Source organism: Diprion similis, chromosome 10 (genome assembly GCF_021155765.1).
Source record: "Diprion similis isolate iyDipSimi1 chromosome 10, iyDipSimi1.1, whole genome shotgun sequence".
Taxonomy (NCBI): domain Eukaryota; kingdom Metazoa; phylum Arthropoda; class Insecta; order Hymenoptera; family Diprionidae; genus Diprion; species Diprion similis.
Window position 1 is genome coordinate 16,179,566 of NC_060114.1, and position 19,874 is coordinate 16,199,439.

Genomic DNA, 19,874 nt, shown 5'->3' on the forward strand with positions numbered 1-19,874 from the left:
TGCGTTTTCCAGAAACATTATTACCCTGGGATTTTTTCACATGCACTGATGCAGGAAGAGGAATTTTCTTTTTGCCACACAGCTAATGGATAATAGGTAAAGATTTATCGCAAATTGAGCGTGTACGTATTGCTCCAAGCGTTGACGGAATACACATGTATATTCAAGTATACCCGCTAAAATTGGCGAAAGATTTATACTTCCGTCAACAATGATAATACGCGTTAAATTTTTTGCCGCCAAAATTCAAAATGTATCGATATTTCTATGAACGAAAAGTTGACTGCCAGTTCAGCAAGACAGAATAAAATGCGTATCACGATCTACTCTTTATTACTTTCTTTACTCCGTTACTCCGACTTAAAGTTGTTGGTTAAAAAAGCCAACTAAAACGAATATAAATATTTTTAAATTTTGAATTTTGGTGGGCAGGCGCCATTTTAAATGCGTATAATGCGTTGCCAAAAAGAACTTGACCCATATTAATACGTATAATACTTACGTACGTATAATAAACGTTCCTCACGTTCCCAACCCCGATTGCAAGAGATATGTGAAATTACTGTAGTGCTGCTCACGTGGATACTACCATTCAACACACTCAACGATAAACAACACTACACTCTATAGTGGTAAACTACGACACGGCTGCTCTACCTGCACATGAACAAGATATGTAATATTTGCCTGAAATAAAGTTTGGTGGAGATGTGCTAGAAACGTAACGAGAAAAGATCGAGTCCTTTTTCTCTTCTTACCTTTTTGTGATTTAACACCAGAAAGGTGTTAACACGAATAAATGGAATCGATAAATAATTGATCCTATACTACACCGCGGTTGACGAGGATTCTTGTACGTAACGATCAGCTTATACTGAAGATAAAACTTCTAGTAACGCAACTTTACTAAAAATATACCAAATAACGGCGTTCCCTGTAATCATTATCAGAGTGAAACTATACATTGATGGCCAAAATTTCGTCACAGAGTAGCATATTATCATTGCATTGCACGTGATCTTCCTACGTGGAACATGTGGCTGATGTTTTATTGTAGCATTGAGTAACTATATTCGTGACATATGTAGTGCGTGTCGAAGGTTTCTCTTTGGTGTCGAAAACAAAATCCACAAAATTGAGCTCCGTCTGTTATCTATCGCGTCTTCAGGCCTATAGACTTATATTGCGAAGAAGAAGAATAACAAGCGTCGTTAAAGAGAATAATAATTGAATAATTAGAAAACAAGTGAAGGCGTGGTGAGCTATGCTGGTCTTGTTGCGATCAGTCTAGGGGAATCTGTTGAGCGCGTCATGTGGATATAGCATGAGGTTGAACATCATGTGAATGCGGTACAAGGCAGAGTGAATTCCACATCATTGAAGCGTCATTGAGTTAAAAATAATCGATACATCGATTAATCGAGCCCAAAAAATTATCGAGCACGACTCGATTGAATCAGTAAAAATCAATCGATTAATCGATTATTTCGCATTTTTTTAAACGATGCGTGCGAAACCAAAATTTCGTAAATTTCAGTAAGTGGTCTGAATAGCAGAAAAGTTTTTGATGATTTATAGTTTCATTCGAAACATTTTTCAAATCAGGGGAAAATATTCATTCATCTTTCGCTTGCAACCATTCGAATTGCAGAAAAAAGATTTAATAAGGTAATTGTTCAAGATACTTTTGAATATTTTATTCAGAGTTTTAAGCATACATCGTTGTAAAAGCAATAATGAGACTCGTAAGTAGTTAAATCCTTTCTTTTTTTAAATAAGAAAACAAATGGTGATGTGCAAAAATAACTTCATTAAAGTTTAGCTGGTGAAAAATTCGAAAAGAAGTGCTCATAAAACCGGTATAAACGTCATTTTTCGAACAAAGTCTCATATCTCATATATTATTTAATAATGAACCGATGTCCAAATTTCAAACGCGCATTTGAATGCCCAGTAAGCAATCGATGCTACCGCAAGCTCAACCTCACTGCCAGATAGTGAAACTGAATTATACGGTTACATAGCAGTTCATTCTAATTCTGAAACAATTATTTTTTTTTAACAAACTAAATATAGACATACGGAAGGATTCCTTGGCAAGTTTCATAATTTCAACACTTTATATCATTCCTCATCGTTATTTTGTTGATTTTTTAAAACAGGTGTTTCAGCTGAAGAATATTTGCTACTCATTTCGTACGCCTTAGTTTTTTCACAACTCAATTAACAATTAACAATTTAACACACATAATACAAATCAAAAGTCAACGCTGATTAAAACGTCACACTTGTTCTATCTAGAATAGTTTGATAAAAAGTGCACGTGAGGGCGCGGAAATCGTTTGCACTCTTCGTTACCGGTCGGTTTACGGATTGTCCGCGGGCTGATCTTCATGGTCACATGCTCAATGGCCGACGGTCATCACATGACAACACGGGTCGTCGTTTTCTGCCTTCACTCTTTCGTATCGCCGTCTGGTTAAATATCCACCGTCGGCGAGGATCGGTTTGTTCGGTATATCCCAAAGTGACGACCGAATAAGACGATCGACCATCGACGAGATTAGTGCCAATCTCGATCCAATACGAGGGTGTTTTCTATCGGTTAGAACGAGGTAACGAGACCAAAGATGAGGGCGTATTTGGGATACACGTTCGCTGGCACCGCCACGGCAACCATCACCGTCTTAGGTTTGCAATTTTACAAATATTCCCTAAACGTTATCGCAGAAACTACGACGAAGGGTTTGACGATACCAAAAGAAGGGAAATACAAACCTGTTCTAAAGACACACACAAAAAAAATGTACATACGACTTTCTTACCACTGCATCAAATCACGCGGATTCAGACCTGCAATCTCGACACTCGAGACATTGCTCTGCTATCTTTTTATTATTCCAAAATCCTACCTGCCTCTATATCAGGATCTTACTCTTTCGCATCGCCACCTTGATCTCCTCAGCCCCCTCGGGTTTGATCTCACTCTGAAAAATCTTTGTAATTTTCCTTTAAATTTGATGAGCAAAATATTTGGAGGCCCAGTGCCACACCCCCTTTTCAAATTCGTTGCTATTTTTACACGTGTTTACTCCAGGTCACGATCATGTTGTTTGCTTTTCAATTAATAAACGTTGTTCATGTTTCTTATAGCCATCGCCACGCAATAAGTATTAATTAGCAAGGATTTTTCAATCGAGTAATCGAAACTCTTAACGTTTTTCAATGCTCTATGAACGACTACTCATTTTCATTCAATTTCATCTCCCGTATGATACATACAAGTTCTTTTACTCATGGATTTCATTAACAAAGTAATCAAGCATCAAGTCGTAGCTAAAAAGAAGAAAATTACCACTAGTTTTCGCTGTCTGGAAACTTGTCTTCTCTATAAATATTCAGACAGGTGCAAATCAAATGATAAATTTCCACCACAATCCATATACACCACTTTACAAGATTTACTCTTAGAACAGTTTTCAATTTTTATAAGTACCATTTTTTTTCTTCACAGTTTTGTATCACGTATTGACTGGCAAGGGAGAGCGAGTCAGTATAGCATGGTAAGAAACATTTCATCAATGTTCCATCAACCAAGTTCAATCAGTATTCCACAACTGCCTCGATGACTAAAATCATTCTCTTCTCAGGTTCCTCGAGGAAACCTCGCCATACATGTGGGCAACCACTGGCATTGGTCTGACGGTTGCTCTGTCCGTCGTAGGAGCTGCGATGTGAGTATTACCTTGAGACTCATTACCACATTCAATTGCCACATCTTGTGAGAAGGTTCAAATGCATAATAACAAATTCGGTTATGGTGTGTTGAACTTGGGCCTATTGATCTCTCAAAGTTTGGATAAACATATATCAGCTGTAATTTCAACAGAGCATTAGTGACTCGTATTTATTTCTTTCAGGGGTATTCATACCACCGGAACATCAATAGTTGGCGGTGGTGTCAAAGCTCCACGTATAAAGACGAAAAACTTGATTTCCGTTATATTCTGTGAGGCTGTGGCTATCTACGGTCTAATCACTGCCATTGTGCTGTCTAACTCCGTTGAAGAATTCTCTGTCGTAAACATGACAGATTCTCAAAGAGCTAACAATTGGCTGGCCGGCTATATAATGTTTGGATCTGGTACTGCTGTGGGGCTTGTAAATTTGGTCTGCGGTATAGCTGTCGGCATTGTAGGTTCAGGAGCAGCTATTTCAGACGCCGCTAATGCCTCCCTCTTCGTCAAGATCCTCATTATTGAGATTTTTGGTTCTGCCATCGGTCTCTTTGGTTTGATCGTCGGTATTTACATGGTGCGTTAATTTTTATGCATCCAACTAAATTCAGATCGTTATCGAATTTTTATTCGATATTCAGCACACGATGGCGTTTGAATGCTTGGATTTAGGGTTGTAAATGTCTTCCTGACACGAAGAGCAAAATAATAATGAAAGAAAGAAACTACAACTTACCAGATTTTGATATATTTTCATTTCGTTTGTTTCAGACGTCAAGGATAACGATGGGGTAATTCGAAATGCAGATGTGAAATATGCCAAAGGTCTTTATCACGGCCAAATGTGGCGTATAAACGATATCAGCAATTATGTATATACAAATATGTGTATAAAAACGTATATATTACCTATATGCATACACAAACCCATGAAATACGTCTCAATATAACTTTCAAATGAATACTGTCATCTTGAACGGTTGATTTTTGAACTAACAACCGTAAAGTAAACGCAAAGTTATCCTCGTTTTTACTATAGGCTTCGTTTTTATTTATTAAACACGGTTTCAAAGTTCACAATACAGTCGAAAAATAATTTCCGTAGTTCTGTATTGATTTTCATTTTCTTGGACTTTGTTACTTACCTCGGTGTATTATATTTGGTATAATAAGAAGGTATTGAACGTTACTCGGTTTCAAAATACGCTCCCATTTTGGAACTGACTAACGTATCTCTTCACTGTACACATCGTTAATTATAATTACTATTAAAAAAATAAACATATACATAACGTTGCATGGTTTTGTCGCGTTTTAGTCAATCTTCGTAATGTAAATATTCTATACTTTTCCTGATGTATCGTAATTAAATATCGCGATGATAGATGCCGCGACATTAAAGTAATTGTAAATGATTTGAAAAAGTTCAATCATACCCCAGTAATTATTACTAATAATATTTATAATTTAATATCTTTTTTTAGTTGGTGCCGGACTTTATTACTTCTTATTCTTGTGTATGTAAATTTATTTTTCTCGTCTCTGTTTCTTTGCTTTTTCATAGCCCATCCGTTACGTGTAAATTCAATTATCAAGTAAGGAATGTTACGTAAAGTATTATCTGGTATCATATCTAGAGTCTATTATCTAATAAAATGCAGTGGACCGTAGTGTAAATAATGTTAGATGAGCTTAGCAAGGTGTGATGAATAAATCGTATCGTTAGGAGTTAAATAATAAAATAATTAAAAAACGAGCCTCAAATTCTATGTTATACTTTTCAATTGATTCCTTAAATTGAAAATACTCGCCAGATTCAAAGTAACAACAAGAAAACAAGCAAATAGGATATTTTACGGTATTTGAAGATACAATCACTTCATTCAGATCTAATTCGTGTAACAAAAATGTGAATTACAAAATCCATATATTTAATATATAAATTACAATGCAAATATAATAAATTGTAGTATTTAATAGTCTATACATAATCACAACATGCTCTCTGGCAAGTAATTCGACGATCATACGTATGCTAGGCTTTTTTTATCCTGAGAATTGAGCTTGACAAAATTTGTCTGAAAATTATGCATAAAGTAGGAGAACCGTTGCCCTAATTCGAGTCCCTTGATGAATATCAATCAAAACAGATTGTGGAAAAGCTAGAAATATTTCCAAAAGCAAATCCCAAACGAGTTGAGATTCGTTTTCGTTTTTTTTCTCATTTTCGATTACACTAAATTCTTCTCCATTTTTATCGCAAAAAACTGGATACTCCTCAGGTGAAACACTTTTGGCCATGAATATTCTACGTTGGAGTTATTCTGCCAACAATATATTGTGAATATCTTTAATGGCAGACTTTAAATTCTGTGTATAATCGCTTGCGTTACGTTGGTCTTGATAACTCGTTGCTACAGCACCAAGTCTGTTGTCTTGAATCATGTACCTAAATTTAATGAAACAATACCAAGAAAATTACTGATTAATTATCAGGTACAGATTACCTGGAATGAAAAATATTTCTTTGAATTCAAAAATTTAGTGCTTACCCAATGCCGTAGCCATCTTTGACCACAGGACCAAATGCTCCAGCAGCAACAGCTGGACTCGATAGAGTTGATGTGGAAAGAATGTTGTGATTCAAGGTTTCGTAGGAAGGGTCCTCAAAAATTGCTGGCTTTTGTATACCGGCTTTCTGCCACGCTTTGTTTAGCGCAAATAAATGCCGGTCAAAGCCTTGTCCTAAAAAAAATGTAAGTTTTTCAAAAATGTCTTCATCAAATACAGACGCAGTTAATTTGTTTGTTACTGAAACCTCATTAGGAAACGTACCTAGTGCCGCCTCTCTGGTCAACCTACTATGAGTGACGCTGCAATTAATAATCATCCTCTTCAGTTCAGCATTGGAGATTTTTGAAGTAGAATTAGTAACTGCCTCGCACAGCGCTTTGGTTTCGAGAGTGCAGGATCTGATTGTTTCTGTTCGCCCATGTTTGAATGCTGCTGTGCTACAAGATTCGTAAGTAGCTACCATTTCTCGTTCTTGTTTATAGTGAGCCAGCTGGAAAGCTAGCTGCATTATTGCGTCAGGACTAACGCCAAACGTTTTACACTCTTTCTTCCCAAATCCGTCGTAAATGTAGTAATCTACTCCAAGCTCCTGAATCCACTCGTTATATTGTTTCTTGGCTTCTTCAATCGCCACATCGATTTTGTCATCAGAAACAACGCTCAATTTTCTAACAGTGCTATCTGAAGATATTGAATCTACATCTTCAGGGTGGAATCTCGGCTTCTCATCTATATCCTTTTTTACATCCTGAAATAACGATTGATATAGATATCTTATTAACTTCAGAACTTAACTTCTATTCAATAAAAGAGTGTTAATTTTTATTCTTAACTTGTTTCACTTTGGTAACAATAGTTTTCTTTTTTCACAGATTAAAGTGAGTCACTGTAGGCCGTTCCAGATCCTTACCTCAAAGTACCTCAAAACAGCGACACCATCACCCCAGGAGTGTTCAAAATTGACACCAGCCGTTCCGTCCTTTGCCACGATTAGTGAGAATGATTTATCAAACCATCTGTTGAGGCCGCTGCCATGTAAGAACGTCCTTAAAAGTTTCTTGTAATCAGTAGCTACAGATTCTTCATCTAAGACTAACAACATAATAGCAGAGTCTATCGTTTTGAGTAAATCCTGGTTTCCAATTTCTGACAAATGGTGCCTTGTTACGGCCCATGAATCGCGCTCAGTTGTTGTTAATATGCCGATAGGATTTCGTGCAGCATCTCCGTCGTCAGACAAGATGAATTTCAAACTGGAGGCTATTTCTTTCGGTGGATAAATGTGGTCGTTTTCATCCAGTACGTTGAAAGTATAAAAATGTCCTTTTCTCATGACGACCACATGTCTTGTAGTATCGTCGATTTGTATCATGTCTTTTTCTAACTCAGGAATTCTCGTCGAATGAAAAAGGTTGTCATATTGTGACATATCTAATGGAAAAGCCTGCAACAGTTATTTCAATTGTACATAAAATAAAAAAATTTTGGAATCATGAATTTTGATATGTCCACAGCAAAACGGATGATAAAATTTTATTCTTTTGACAAATCTTGGTTCTTTAATGAGAAAGTGTAACGCTATTTAAAAGCATCCCCGAAGCAAATAGCCCGTTTTAATGTGTGCAAACAGAAAAACGTAAGCAAACTGTTTACCTTAAATAACAGCATCGATCCATAGAAGGACAAAGATGAAGGCACTAACCGCATGACTTTCCTGTACTTTTCGTTATCAGTCTTCTCAGGATTCATATGATAAACGTGGGGTTCCAGAACTCTGTCTCTTAGTGATTTCATAAATCTAATAGAAGAGATAAGGAGATTCGTCGACTTGACAAGCTGATTCTCATACCGCGGGTCTCTCTCTGGTGTAAATACCATGACTGGATTATAATTTATTGGCAGGGGTTTGCGATCCCTTAAATACATGTCGAACCAATATTCGGTTATGTAGCTGGTGTATCTTTTCCTGAAATTTGACATCTTTAACCCTGTTTGGAGCCTAGGTCCCTCCCCAACCAAGAATCGCTGCACACACGACTCGGTATGTTTGAATTGTTCCTCTATCAGTATCGGTTTTTGCGCACTTAGATATCGTTCGCAAGTTTTTTTGAGGTCCGGTATCGGGAGGCGAGGTAAACTAGCTTGAAACCGCATCGTGTTAAGTATACTTTTCTGTATGTACTCATAATCGTCGTCATCTTTGGAACGAATCTGACTTGCAGTTTGCGTACTTCTGTGAACACAGGTTATAATAGAAACAAAGATTTGTGGGTGAATTATTGTAAGTGTAAAAAATAAAAATCGCATTTCCTTAGTGATTTTTGATCCATCTGGGTAATTATATCTGAATTCAATAGGGACAGAAAAACTCACAATTACTTAACCTAATTTCGGATTTCTAACAATCCAGTTCGTTGTGATAGCACAACAATGGCATATGGATAAATACCTAGATCGTTGTAGGGGTAGTAAAATAGTGCATCCATTGATCTGTAAGAAAATGTTTTAATTTTTTTTCCGTCTAAAACAAAGACAATACGGTTAAAAAAAGACAATAGAAACAAATCTTAACCTTGACGCATATCGGATTTAGCCTCTTTGCGACGAGCAATGACATCTTGTTTAGTGGGTCTAAAAACAATTTTTTCGGTAGTAACAATCTTGAGTTTTCATTCGTAAAAGTGATCGAATGACGGACACGCGAATTGTATGTATTGTACGTTCAATTCATTGGAGTTCACTTGTTTTTGCCAGTCGTTCTTTGCCACCTGCACTTCGTTTCTGACGTCACCATTTCAGCACGCATTCTTCACACAATGGACATTGGACATACGCCTGTCCCTGAATTTTACCATTCACGGCACCTGGATCTTTAACTCCTAAGACACACCTCTTTCTTCGAGTTCAAAGCCTTTAATTTAAGTGAGATAGGTACCAACTGTCTAAAGAAATCCCTGTTTTGTTAGGGATTTATTTTTCTGGTGAACACTACACTGCTCGGTAATTCCATCATGTAGCACATTGACTGAGGATATAAAAACGCAATTTCTGAGTGGTTTTTTACTTTATTCTGAAAATTTCAATTTAATGAATTCTCACCTTTCGGTAGGAAAACACCTGGCAATAATAACACGGATAATTTTATAGTAAAATAGATTTTAATAACGTTAATGGTTTGTATTTACAATAATGTCATTTTATGTACAGCAACAGATTAGATTGGAATACACGTAAATTTTTTGTTTTTGTTTTTCTCTTCTTTTTCTGCCATGCTTGGTATCCTAGCTACTTATATCGATACGACACAATTGACGAAATATAAAAATAATTCATTTGTGAGATATAAATTGGCAACAGTATAACAAATAATTGCTAAGTAAAAATTAAAACTTTCTTTGAGTATAAACGTATAAGCATATAATAGAGTCAATTATTATTTCAATGACAAAAAGTTACGATTAATAATTACGAATATGTAAAACGAATGTCTCAATTTTCAGAAACGACTTTTATTCCAACTCAACTGTAATGGCCACTTTATTGACCGTAAATGTGGGACAAAAGTAGCATATAAATCCCTCTTCTACTTTTTTCCCGCATTTGCGGCAATTTGGGAAGAAAGTTCCTATTTTTCGCTAATTTACGGGAAAAAGGTAGCACTTTTTTTCCGCTAATGGGGTGACAACTTTTCAAGTCAATAAATTAGCCGAAATTAAGTCGGGAATAAAATCCTATATAGAACACGGGAGTAAAGCAGATTATTCCCTTGTTACATAATGTACTATTTTGTTTGACTCAAAACTAGGATTAAGTTGTATTAGCACAACGACGTTGAAATACAGATTTACGTGTCTTTAGTACAATTATTAACAAATAATACGCAGTTGCATAACGATTGAAAATTTCGCATTGATTAATTCGGGGAAATCCGCGCAATGGAGAATAAAAATTTAAACGCCAATTAAAATCGGTTTGTCGCTTACGTTTCAACAATTGTCAGTCCAGGTGAGCTGACAGGATTAATCGCAATACAAGATATTATTGATTCCAACTATTTACGGCAGTTAGAAAAACTTGATTGACTAAAAAAGAATTACGAATATAAATAAAAATCGCAGTAATCAAATTAATATCCTATTACAATCTGTATTAGTGTTTCTAACCGCAGTATAAATAATTATAAATTCATACATATTCCGAATAATGGTTGTTCGAAATATTGGTCTATAAACCGTTATGCACTTTCTATCTTATTATAACCAGAAGGAGAAATAAATAAATAAAAATCTCAGTTTTCAATTATTTTTCACATAAAATTAATCTCGCAGTTTAAATATGTACAAATATTGTAAATAAAACCTGTTTCAGACACGGTTGAAAAATTAAATATTTCATTATTAATCACTATTGAGTTGTTCGTTGATGTTTATATTGAGAAGGGGGAGTTCTTGAATCTAATATTTCATTACATTGTATGTGAGTTGATACGATTATTTTCAGCTAATCACGAACCAGAGTTTTCTCTAATTCGTCGTTGGAGAAAGTGACAAAGAAAGATAAAATTTACGATTTCTACGTACTATATTTGGCAGTAGTTCTCACGAATTTCAACGTATTTAACGTGTCATAGAGTGACGGCGAATCGTATTTTGTTTATTTACATGTTCCGGGTCGTTTTGAGCAGAACCATTTTCATTTTTTCTCACCCTATACTTATTTCGTCTTTTCACGGTAAAACTGACTGACTCGATCAGAAAACCAATCAGTAATGGAAAAATTGATTAAAGGGCTAAATTATTATCGCGCTAAGGATCAGATCAAATTGTCAAGACTTAACACTTAAGATTATTCGTAAATCGTCGGGTAGAGTGTAAATGATGTCGTTTATTCGCTCGTTGAGCTTTTCCTGGACTGAATGACTTATTGGTACGTCATCTTCGTAGCTTTTATCAAGCTTTTGACGAATCCTCAATATCATGTCCACCACCTCGACTTCCTGTTTACCCTGTACCCATGTTTTCAAGTCCTAGAAGCACGTGAGAAACTTGTCAATAAGAAATTTCGCCATCGGAAACTTTTGTAATCTCGATCTTAGACTTGTTTCCACCACCAATATTAGGTACTTAAAAGACTCAACATCTCACCGCTTCAGATAAGGCTTCCAATTGTATAGCTTGCAGCTTCTGCGTCAGCTCCATGTACCTGGTGTGAAACCAACCCGAAAAATTGGGCGATCTAAAAAACCGGCGGTACAACCCAACCCAATCACCCTTTATCCCCGTTGTCAATTGAGGTCCGGCACTGCTCAATGTTGCCAAAAAATCGTCAGGATTGAACAGTTGAGGTATCGGCGTAGCCTGAAGAAGATAATGAGTCAATTCTGAAGGATCTTTCTTCAAGTATGCAAATAAATAATGTGAATATCGAACAAATATCGGCGCGAGGAAAGGAACGGAACATTTTATGTAACAAATAAGTGAATGAATATCACCCACCTTGAAGGGAGATATGTTTTTTTGCAAAGGCATGAGACTGGCTATGTATCTTTCCAAGGGGATCATAAAACTTTCAGTCAGTTCCAGAAGATGTCTTCTAAGAAGGGCTGTCTGTACCTCTCCAGGCCTCTTGGTCTGAATCCCTCTTAGCAGTTTTTTCAAAATGGCTTTATCTTTTTGCAAAAATGGTTTGTACTGGGTGTAAACGCCCGGTTTTGAGTCCAAAACTTTAAGATTTTCAGATTTTTTAATCCTGTATTTTTGGTTTTCTGAAAAGAAGTAACATACCATAAGCTTATTATGAAATTTAAATACAATTTCATTTCATGGTCTGTCATAAAAATCTTGTCACCATTTGGCAGACATAGCTGGTAATTTATTGCACTTACCTATATTTGAGCCATTCGTTATTCTAATTATATGAGGCCAATGTTGCAGGGTTTTAGCAAAAAATGGATTCGTTACTCCCAAAATGACAGCTGGCGGTGACGGAGCATCAGTTGTATATTCTTTAAACTCTGAATCATGGATGGTAAAATATGGACGATGATCGGCACAGTATTTCAATGGCGCTATTGTTCTGCAGAAAAGTAAAAATTAAAATAGATATATCAATAACAGGCTAGAAACGAGAATTACCGTATGAGTCCGACTATAAGTCGATCTTGAATGTAAGTCGACCCCCATTTTTTCGACTTCTTTCCAGGAATTTCTTTAGGAACCGATTATAAGTTGAATTTGATGATAAGTTAGCATCACAGAAGTAGGTATATTTATTGTTACTGTTGCCTTTTTACACATATTTATGAATACTTGAGTTAGAAATGAAGTTTTTTCAATCAATAACGAAAACTTACAAACATATCCCAAATGTAAATCGATCCCACGTGTAAGACGATTATAAATTTTGATGGCAATATCAGCGAAAAAAAATCTTGACTTATACTCTGGCTAATACGGTACTTGATTTTTTAAACAAACGATCGGCACTTACGCAGTCAGAGCTTGAACCATCTCTGCACAAGTAGTCGGTGAGCTGGCCATAACGACTATTGGTTCACCTAGAAGTGCTAATTCCCAGAGTAAATGTACATGGCTAACAACGCTGGCTAAGCTCCGGAACATGTCTCCCTCGTAGGCAGAAGTCAGAACAATCTTACGCAAGGAATGTTTTTTTGTTGTGTGGTCTAGTGCAGCTACCGTCGGCACGGTTGCTTTATAATTTTGATTTGGAATGTAGGTCTGTAAAAAACAGATGAAAACAAACTTAATTATACACTTCTAACTGTTTGTCTACTTTCTCAGAACTGGATGACGTTTGATAGAGTTGCGCTGGCATTTTTTGACGACAGATCAATCGGTATTCCAATTTGTAGCAAAAATTTCAAACGATAATAATGTTGATTAATTTATAGAAAATTTATTGTCGGCATCACCTGGAAGAGAACATTCATCAGTGTGAGATGAAGTATTTGGCCTGGAACAGGCGGTGGCCACCGATCAATTTCTCGACTAACAGCTTCCATGACTGAGATGCCAGACTCAAAAAATTCTGGAGCTATAAGGGCACAGATCTCACTGAACAGATTCACTAGTGGTAGTTTTGTTATAATCACTATACTCTGAAAATGAATATTTATCAATCAGATGAGGAATTACACTAGAAGCTAAGCATATATTCCTATGGCTTTGAAGATTCATTTTGGGTAACTGTTGATATATTTGAATCAACAACAAATTGTATTCAATTTATCAAGTGATTGATCCTGTTGTTTGAAATTATGATTAATCAACCTTCTGAAAATATCCTCTAGGCAAAGTCTTGTCCTTGACCTGCCTAAAGTACACGTATCCCCAGTAGTAATCTCTGTCTGACTGCACAAAGACTGGACACTTTCTATCGTACTCTTTTAACGATTCAGTATTCTGCGCCGTTTTTCCATTTTGCCTAATTCTGACATGGTACTGCGTGTCTCCCATGCAACCGGAATTTGAATCTGGAAACGCCAGGTAACAGACGTTCGATCTCTCTTGCTCCGTCAGTTTTATATGACTTGGATAAACAAGCTGAAATTGAATAAGAAGATTTCAATGAGGTTAACATTTTCAATAGAATGAGAATTTATTTCTCGAAGAGTGAATCGAACAGTTCTTGCTCTATCAAGCTCAAGAATTCAATATCGTAATTTGAACTTTTGTATTTTAGGAAATTACAAGAGGGTATGATAGAAATTGTTTTAAAAAATTATCTCAAAACTCTTCACGTGTGTCTAATGAGAACAAATTTCTTCTAATTTAATATGAACTAATTAATAAATTATATTCACTCTATGCATGAATATATTGAAAAAATAATATCATCTTCAAACTTTTTGAAGTTGAAAAAAGAGAAGTTTATTTCTAATTACATACAAGATTGTTCACATTAGTCGAGTTTTGCTCAATACTTTAGAGTAACCTTTCCAACGTGTATATAATTTTTGTGCAGATGTTCTCTATTCATTAGGTAAACTTAAAGTAAATAAGTCGAATAGCACAGGTTTAAATTCAGGTAATTTTTGGTTCGGTGAATCGCTTAGATTTTAATGAACCAAATAGATTAAAGTGAATTAACTACCAGATAGAAAATGATGTAATGGATCAAGATTATTTCTCCGAGATGATAATTCAATTAATATATATAGACTTGGATCAGTTTACCTCTAACGCTTGGCCAAGTTCGAGATCGAATGTAACAACACATATGCAGTGCACCCAGTTGCTGAATCTCTCCCATTTTTTCCTAGAAATTTTTAAATCCTCAACGAGCGTTTCGTCATTGCCTGTAGTGTCGTTTGTCGCCGAGCAGGATGCCAGGTCCGACATAATTCTGTGTTCGTATTCGTTATTTTCTATTTACTCTTCATCAGCAGCAATGAGATAGGCAGACCGTAACCACATGCACGCGACGACGACATCTTGCCTTTCATCTGTTCTTTTCATTTGACAGCACAGGCGGAACCACCTTCCCGCACCTCAAATCTTCCTGGTTATTTTAATTAGCAGTCATTACGTAACGGCTTGTTTATCCGCCGATTTCGCACAGCACTCGTCAGTCTAATAAAATTTCCTTTCCATAGTTTGATCTCCGTTCAATTTGTATACATACACAACACGCTTTTCGTCTTAACTGTCGAGGTACTGCGGAATGTTTTGCACAAAAAAAAAAAACAAAACAAGTCTAAACTAACGGGACAAATAACCTCAAATATACACCTCTGCGATTGGCTCCTTGTCCAACATTCGAGATCCTCCAATTAGCAATCACCGCTTTTGCTTGTACAGGACTCAGCTGGAGAGCATATGTAGGAAAAAATTGTCTTGATACACAAAAATAAATTGTTTCTTGTTTTTTTTTTTTTTTTTTTACCTTTAAGATTGGTATATCAGTAATTTTTGTAGTTAACATCGACTATCTTTATTATTAACTGTTTACAATAACAGTTATTTGTGAGAGCTCAATTTATTTAATTCATATTCATTTTTGCATCGATTTCGTCAGTTATAGCGATGCGACAAAAATATGATTTTGTCAGAAGTTCGATCAAGCTTCGTTTCCTGCAGCCGATACCATTTTTTTTTCCTGTTTTTAGAAAATCTATCTCCATTTTTCAATACAACCACTCAATAAATATTACTAATCGTTGATATTAATAGTTTTATCATTTGTATTTTTACCAGTTTTTGATCACACGTCTTGAAGTATGTGTTTGTAAAAAAACACCAACGCAACCAAATTTTTCGTGGTACAATTGGATGTGGTATAAGTAATTTTGTGTAGAATAAAACAACGTGGTATTGTTTCGGTCGCATGAATATTTTGAATTACGCGGGTTATAATTTTTTTTCCCGCCAGATGGCGCTGAGGTCGGCAAAGTGACTCGCAAATCGTTCTCATCACCACGGCAGTCTCTAACCTAACCAAGAAAGTTTTGACGGATTGCCGAATATCTTCGATATCGAATACCAAATTGACGGAAAAGACATAATAACTAGAAAATATGCCGGAGGCAACAAAAGTCGAGGTGAAACCATCGAAGGAGGTGAAGAATGGTAAAGAGGAGGAGAAAAATGATTTGGTAAGCAGATATTATAACCAATTGCTGGCTAACCATTTTGCCTATTGCCCTGAAAATATTAAACAAACTCCGACCGGTGACTTGCATCTTCCTTTTTGTTCGTTCTGCCCCGATCGCTTTCGATAATATATGTAATTCAGTTTTATCCTCGCATCTTCGTACCCATTAATTTTTCGCAATCAATAACAATGAAACCTGGGATTCTCCAACTTGGTTCTACAAAAAGAATTTTTTTTTTCTGTTTTCAAACTGTCATCAAAAATAGAAAAGAAGAGTTGAAAAATCCGAATTTGTTAAAACCACACTCATTATCAATGGTTACTTTATTTTCACACAGTCTGAAGAAGACAAGCTGCTTCAGGAGGAGCTGAGCAACCTAGTCGAAAGGCTGCAAGATTCGAACACATCTTTGTACTTCTCGGCATTAGAGCTCCTCCGTTCTCAAATACGTGCGTCAACAACATCTATGACGAGCGTGCCAAAGCCGTTGAAATTTATGCGACCTCACTACGATACAATGAAAATGGTATATGAAAAGATAAACGACCCAAAAACCAAGGAGCTCTGCTCAGATGTCATATCTGTCTTGGCGATGAGCATGGGAGAGGGAAGGGAATGTCTCAAGTACCGCTTAACTGGTTCAGCGTTAGAAATCGGGGAATGGGGACACGAGTACGTCAGGCATTTGTCGGGTGAGATTGCGGGAGAGTGGGATCAAGTAACCGGCGACGACGCCGAAGTGATCAGGAAAAAACTGGTCGACTTGGCCCGTGAAATCGTCCCCTACAACATGGCTCACAATGCCGAAGCCGAGGCATGCGACTTACTCATGGAAATCGAACGTCTCGATTTGCTTGATCAGTACGTTGACGAGAGTGCTTATCCAAGGGTTTGCCTATATCTTACCAGCTGTGTACCTTACGTGGCTGATCCAGAAAATAGCACGCTTCTTCACGCTGCCCTCAAGCTCTTCAGGAAGTTCGGCCAGTATCCGCAGGCTCTCAGGCTTGCCATGCAACTCAATGACTTGACATTAATAGAGGATATTTTTACTTCATGCAAGGATTTGTAAGTTATAACTAGTACTGATTTTTTGAGAAACACATTTTTTAATCCAGCGATTATATCACTGAAATTTTTATCAGAGTTTTTAAATCAGAGCTGATCGAACGGAACAAAGCAATTGAGCAAAACCAAGTAACAAATGTAAAGAGACGTAAATTTACTATAAAATTTCTCTGCATTTCAGATCCGTCCAAAAGCAGCTGGCATTCATGCTCGGTCGTCAGCAGATATTTCTGGAATTGAATGAAAACACGAATGAGTATGATGACCTGGTTGAAATAATGTCGAACGCGCATCTGAACAACCATTTCTTGAACTTGGCTCGAGAGTTGGATATAATGGAGCCAAAGACACCCGAAGACGTCTACAAGTCTCATCTAGAAAATTCGCGACCACCATTTGGAGGTGGTCAGGTAGATTCGGCACGTCAAAACCTCGCGGCAAGTTTTGTAAATGGTTTTGTCAACGCCGCATTTGGCCATGACAAGCTCCTCATAGAGGACGGTAATAAATGGCTCTACAAGAACAAGGAACATGGAATGCTCAGCGCCACAGCTTCCCTAGGACTTGTTTTACTGTGGGACGTCGATGGCGGTTTGACCCCGATCGACAAGTACCTTTATTCCGCCGAAGACTACATAAAATCCGGGGCTCTATTGGCTTGTGGAATCGTAAACTGTGGAGTAAGGAACGAGTGCGATCCGGCGCTTGCTTTACTGTCCGACTACGTCCTTCACAGCAGCAATACCATGCGCGTAGGCGCGATAGTTGGTCTGGGACTAGCTTACGCAGGTTCAAATCGTGAGGCTGTCCTCAGCCTGCTTACCCCTGTGCTTAGCGACCCCAAATCTAGCTGGGAAGTTGTCGCTGTTGCTGGTCTGGCCCTCGGCATGGTGGCAGTTGGTTCTTGCAATGCCTACGTTACGACGGCGATAATGCACACGTTGATGGAGAAGTCTGAGGCCGATCTGAAGGACACATATGCCAGGTTTTTGCCCCTTGGATTAGGCTTGTGCTTCTTGGGTAAGCAGGAGGCAGCAGAAGCGATAATTGCTGCTTTAGAAGTTGTGCCTGAACCATTCAAGTCGATGTCAACGACTCTGGTCGAGGTTTGCGCCTATGCAGGGACAGGAAATGTGTTGAAAATTCAACAGCTGCTCCATATTTGCTCAGAGCATTATGAGCCGAGCAATGAGAAGGAGGAGAAGAGCGATCGTAAGGAAAAAGACAAAAAGGAGGAAAAGAAGGAAGAGAAAGAGAAGGAGCTCAGCTCCCGGCAGGCTATTGCCGTACTGGGGATTGCCCTTATCGCTATGGGCGAAGAAATAGGCGCTGAAATGGCATACAGGACTTTTGGGCATCTCCTCAGATACTGCGAACCTGTCATACGACGGTCTGTGCCCCTTGCTTTGGGACTCATCTCCGTATCGAACCCCAAACTGAATATCCTCGATACCCTCTCCAAGTTTTCTCACGACAGTGACTCTGAGGTTGCTCATAATGCTATTTTCGCCATGGGACTTGTTGGTGCAGGAACCAACAACGCCAGACTTGCAGCAATGCTCAGACAGCTTGCCCAGTATCACGCCAAGGACCCAAACAACCTCTTTATGGTTCGCATCGCACAAGGCCTTACCCATCTTGGAAAGGGAACGTTAACCCTGTCGCCTTATCACAGCGACAGACAACTCCTGAGTCCTGTAGCAGTCGCAGGACTGTTGGCTACGCTGGTCGGATTTTTGGATGTCAAGAACAGTGAGCTTTTTTTGACTGGAATTTAGCATTCATTTTCAGAAATAATGCGGGTATATACAATTATTTATCTTCTTTTGCAGTAATACTTGGTCGCAGTCATTATCTTTTGTACACGCTCGCGGCAGCGATGCAGCCTAGGATGTTGGTTACTTTTGATGAAGAGCTGAACCCCCTCGCTGTACCTGTTCGAGTTGGTATTGCAGTTGACGTTGTCGGGCAGGCGGGAAAACCAAAGACGATAACGGGCTTTCAAACGCACACGACACCCGTCCTGTTGGCCCATGGAGAGAGAGCGGAAATGGCAACTGAAGAATACGTACCACTGACGCCAATAATGGAAGGTTTTGTAATTCTCAGAAAAAATCCCGACTTCACGCCTTAGTAACGATTTTTTACTTTCTACTATTAATGTATTAACTTTTAATAATAAGTATGTGAATGATGAATAATAAAAAAGTAAGGAAATTTAAAGAAGACTGGAAATATCGATCGCTAAGATTGGCATGTATAATTTTCTTTCAACCATTTGAATGATTAATTTTCACGATATTTGAATGTGTACAAAATGCTAGCTTCGAGCTACTTCGTAGTCGAATTTCTGTATGACACACAACTAATGTAGAAGAGAAGGGGATGCAATTTAATCATAAAAACTGGCGGATATATTTAGCACATTTTTTATTTAAATATATAAATCGCATTTAGTTTTACGCTCATACTTTCCCATTATTTTACTCGATTTGACCCTGGAGGAATTATTCATTCTTCATGCGTAATTTCCAAGTTATTCGGTAGTAACATTTAGGGGTTAAAATAACACTTATATATATTTAAACGTATTAGAAATATATACACATTCAGTCATACTTCATATAGATTAAATAGAATAAATAGAATTGAGTTAGAAGTTAATCGCATTTAAGTACCAACGTCGTATTTTAATCATTAGGTACTCATAATAATGCGCTGCCATATCATAGAATGTATTCTACCGGTTTTAGTATATAAAAAGTGAATAATAAAAATTGCAAGTGCGTCGTGAATCTCTGAAACTAATAACGTTAGCGATTACGCGACACACTTGCAATTTTTCCGATGAATTTTAATTGAATAACGATATCTCATATGTT

At 37.3% G+C, this 19,874-nt stretch overlaps 4 protein-coding genes across 4 annotated transcripts; 2 read left to right on the forward strand and 2 right to left on the reverse strand.

Moving 5' to 3' along the window:
• Positions 1-2,428: 2,428 nt before the first annotated feature.
• LOC124411909 (V-type proton ATPase 21 kDa proteolipid subunit-like) lies at positions 2,429-4,699 on the forward strand. The gene is made up of 5 exons (XM_046891447.1): positions 2,429-2,691; positions 3,515-3,563; positions 3,651-3,734; positions 3,921-4,314; positions 4,509-4,699. Exons 1-5 carry the CDS (start codon positions 2,631-2,633, stop codon positions 4,530-4,532), a joined length of 612 nt encoding a protein of 203 aa, XP_046747403.1. The 5' UTR covers positions 2,429-2,630; the 3' UTR covers positions 4,533-4,699.
• Positions 4,700-5,282: 583 nt separating this feature from the next.
• LOC124411881 (carnitine O-palmitoyltransferase 2, mitochondrial) lies at positions 5,283-9,162 on the reverse strand. The gene is made up of 7 exons (XM_046891397.1): positions 8,884-9,162; positions 8,761-8,801; positions 7,965-8,544; positions 7,222-7,755; positions 6,573-7,059; positions 6,290-6,482; positions 5,283-6,186 (listed from the first exon to the last, which is right to left on the reverse strand). Exons 1-7 carry the CDS (start codon positions 8,926-8,928, stop codon positions 6,057-6,059), a joined length of 2,010 nt encoding a protein of 669 aa, XP_046747353.1. The 5' UTR covers positions 8,929-9,162; the 3' UTR covers positions 5,283-6,056.
• Positions 9,163-9,463: 301 nt separating this feature from the next.
• On the reverse strand, positions 9,464-14,979 carry LOC124411886 (protein DENND6A). The gene is made up of 8 exons (XM_046891403.1): positions 14,507-14,979; positions 13,601-13,873; positions 13,243-13,428; positions 12,801-13,048; positions 12,196-12,386; positions 11,807-12,075; positions 11,456-11,668; positions 9,464-11,337 (listed from the first exon to the last, which is right to left on the reverse strand). Exons 1-8 carry the CDS (start codon positions 14,669-14,671, stop codon positions 11,137-11,139), a joined length of 1,746 nt encoding a protein of 581 aa, XP_046747359.1. The 5' UTR covers positions 14,672-14,979; the 3' UTR covers positions 9,464-11,136.
• A 752-nt stretch (positions 14,980-15,731) lies between these two features.
• Positions 15,732-19,220, forward strand: LOC124411873 (26S proteasome non-ATPase regulatory subunit 2). The gene is made up of 4 exons (XM_046891382.1): positions 15,732-15,924; positions 16,262-16,992; positions 17,174-18,744; positions 18,825-19,220. Exons 1-4 carry the CDS (start codon positions 15,847-15,849, stop codon positions 19,124-19,126), a joined length of 2,682 nt encoding a protein of 893 aa, XP_046747338.1. The 5' UTR covers positions 15,732-15,846; the 3' UTR covers positions 19,127-19,220.
• The last annotated feature ends 654 nt before the right edge of the window (positions 19,221-19,874 follow it).

Coding starts and splice junctions, on each gene's coding strand:
- LOC124411909 (XM_046891447.1), top strand. CDS start 2,631: ATGAGGGCGTATTTGGGATACACGTTCGCTGGCACCGCCACGGCAACC. Junction 3,564..3,650: donor GAGCGAGTCAGTATAGCATG/GTAAGAAACATT, acceptor TTCTCTTCTCAG/GTTCCTCGAGGAAACCTCGC. Junction 4,315..4,508: donor TGATCGTCGGTATTTACATG/GTGCGTTAATTT, acceptor CGTTTGTTTCAG/ACGTCAAGGATAACGATGGG.
- LOC124411881 (XM_046891397.1), bottom strand. CDS start 8,928: ATGTCATTGCTCGTCGCAAAGAGGCTAAATCCGATATGCGTCAAG. Junction 8,545..8,760: donor CTACCCCTACAACGATCTAG/GTATTTATCCAT, acceptor CTGTGTTCACAG/AAGTACGCAAACTGCAAGTC. Junction 6,187..6,289: donor AAAGATGGCTACGGCATTGG/GTAAGCACTAAA, acceptor CATTAAATTTAG/GTACATGATTCAAGACAACA.
- LOC124411886 (XM_046891403.1), bottom strand. CDS start 14,671: ATGTCGGACCTGGCATCCTGCTCGGCGACAAACGACACTACAGGCAAT. Junction 13,429..13,600: donor CTAGAGGATATTTTCAGAAG/GTTGATTAATCA, acceptor ATTCATTTTCAG/AGTATAGTGATTATAACAAA. Junction 11,669..11,806: donor AAAACATATCTCCCTTCAAG/GTGGGTGATATT, acceptor TATCTTCTTCAG/GCTACGCCGATACCTCAACT.
- LOC124411873 (XM_046891382.1), top strand. CDS start 15,847: ATGCCGGAGGCAACAAAAGTCGAGGTGAAACCATCGAAGGAGGTGAAG. Junction 15,925..16,261: donor AGGAGGAGAAAAATGATTTG/GTAAGCAGATAT, acceptor ATTTTCACACAG/TCTGAAGAAGACAAGCTGCT. Junction 18,745..18,824: donor ATTTTTGGATGTCAAGAACA/GTGAGCTTTTTT, acceptor CTTCTTTTGCAG/TAATACTTGGTCGCAGTCAT.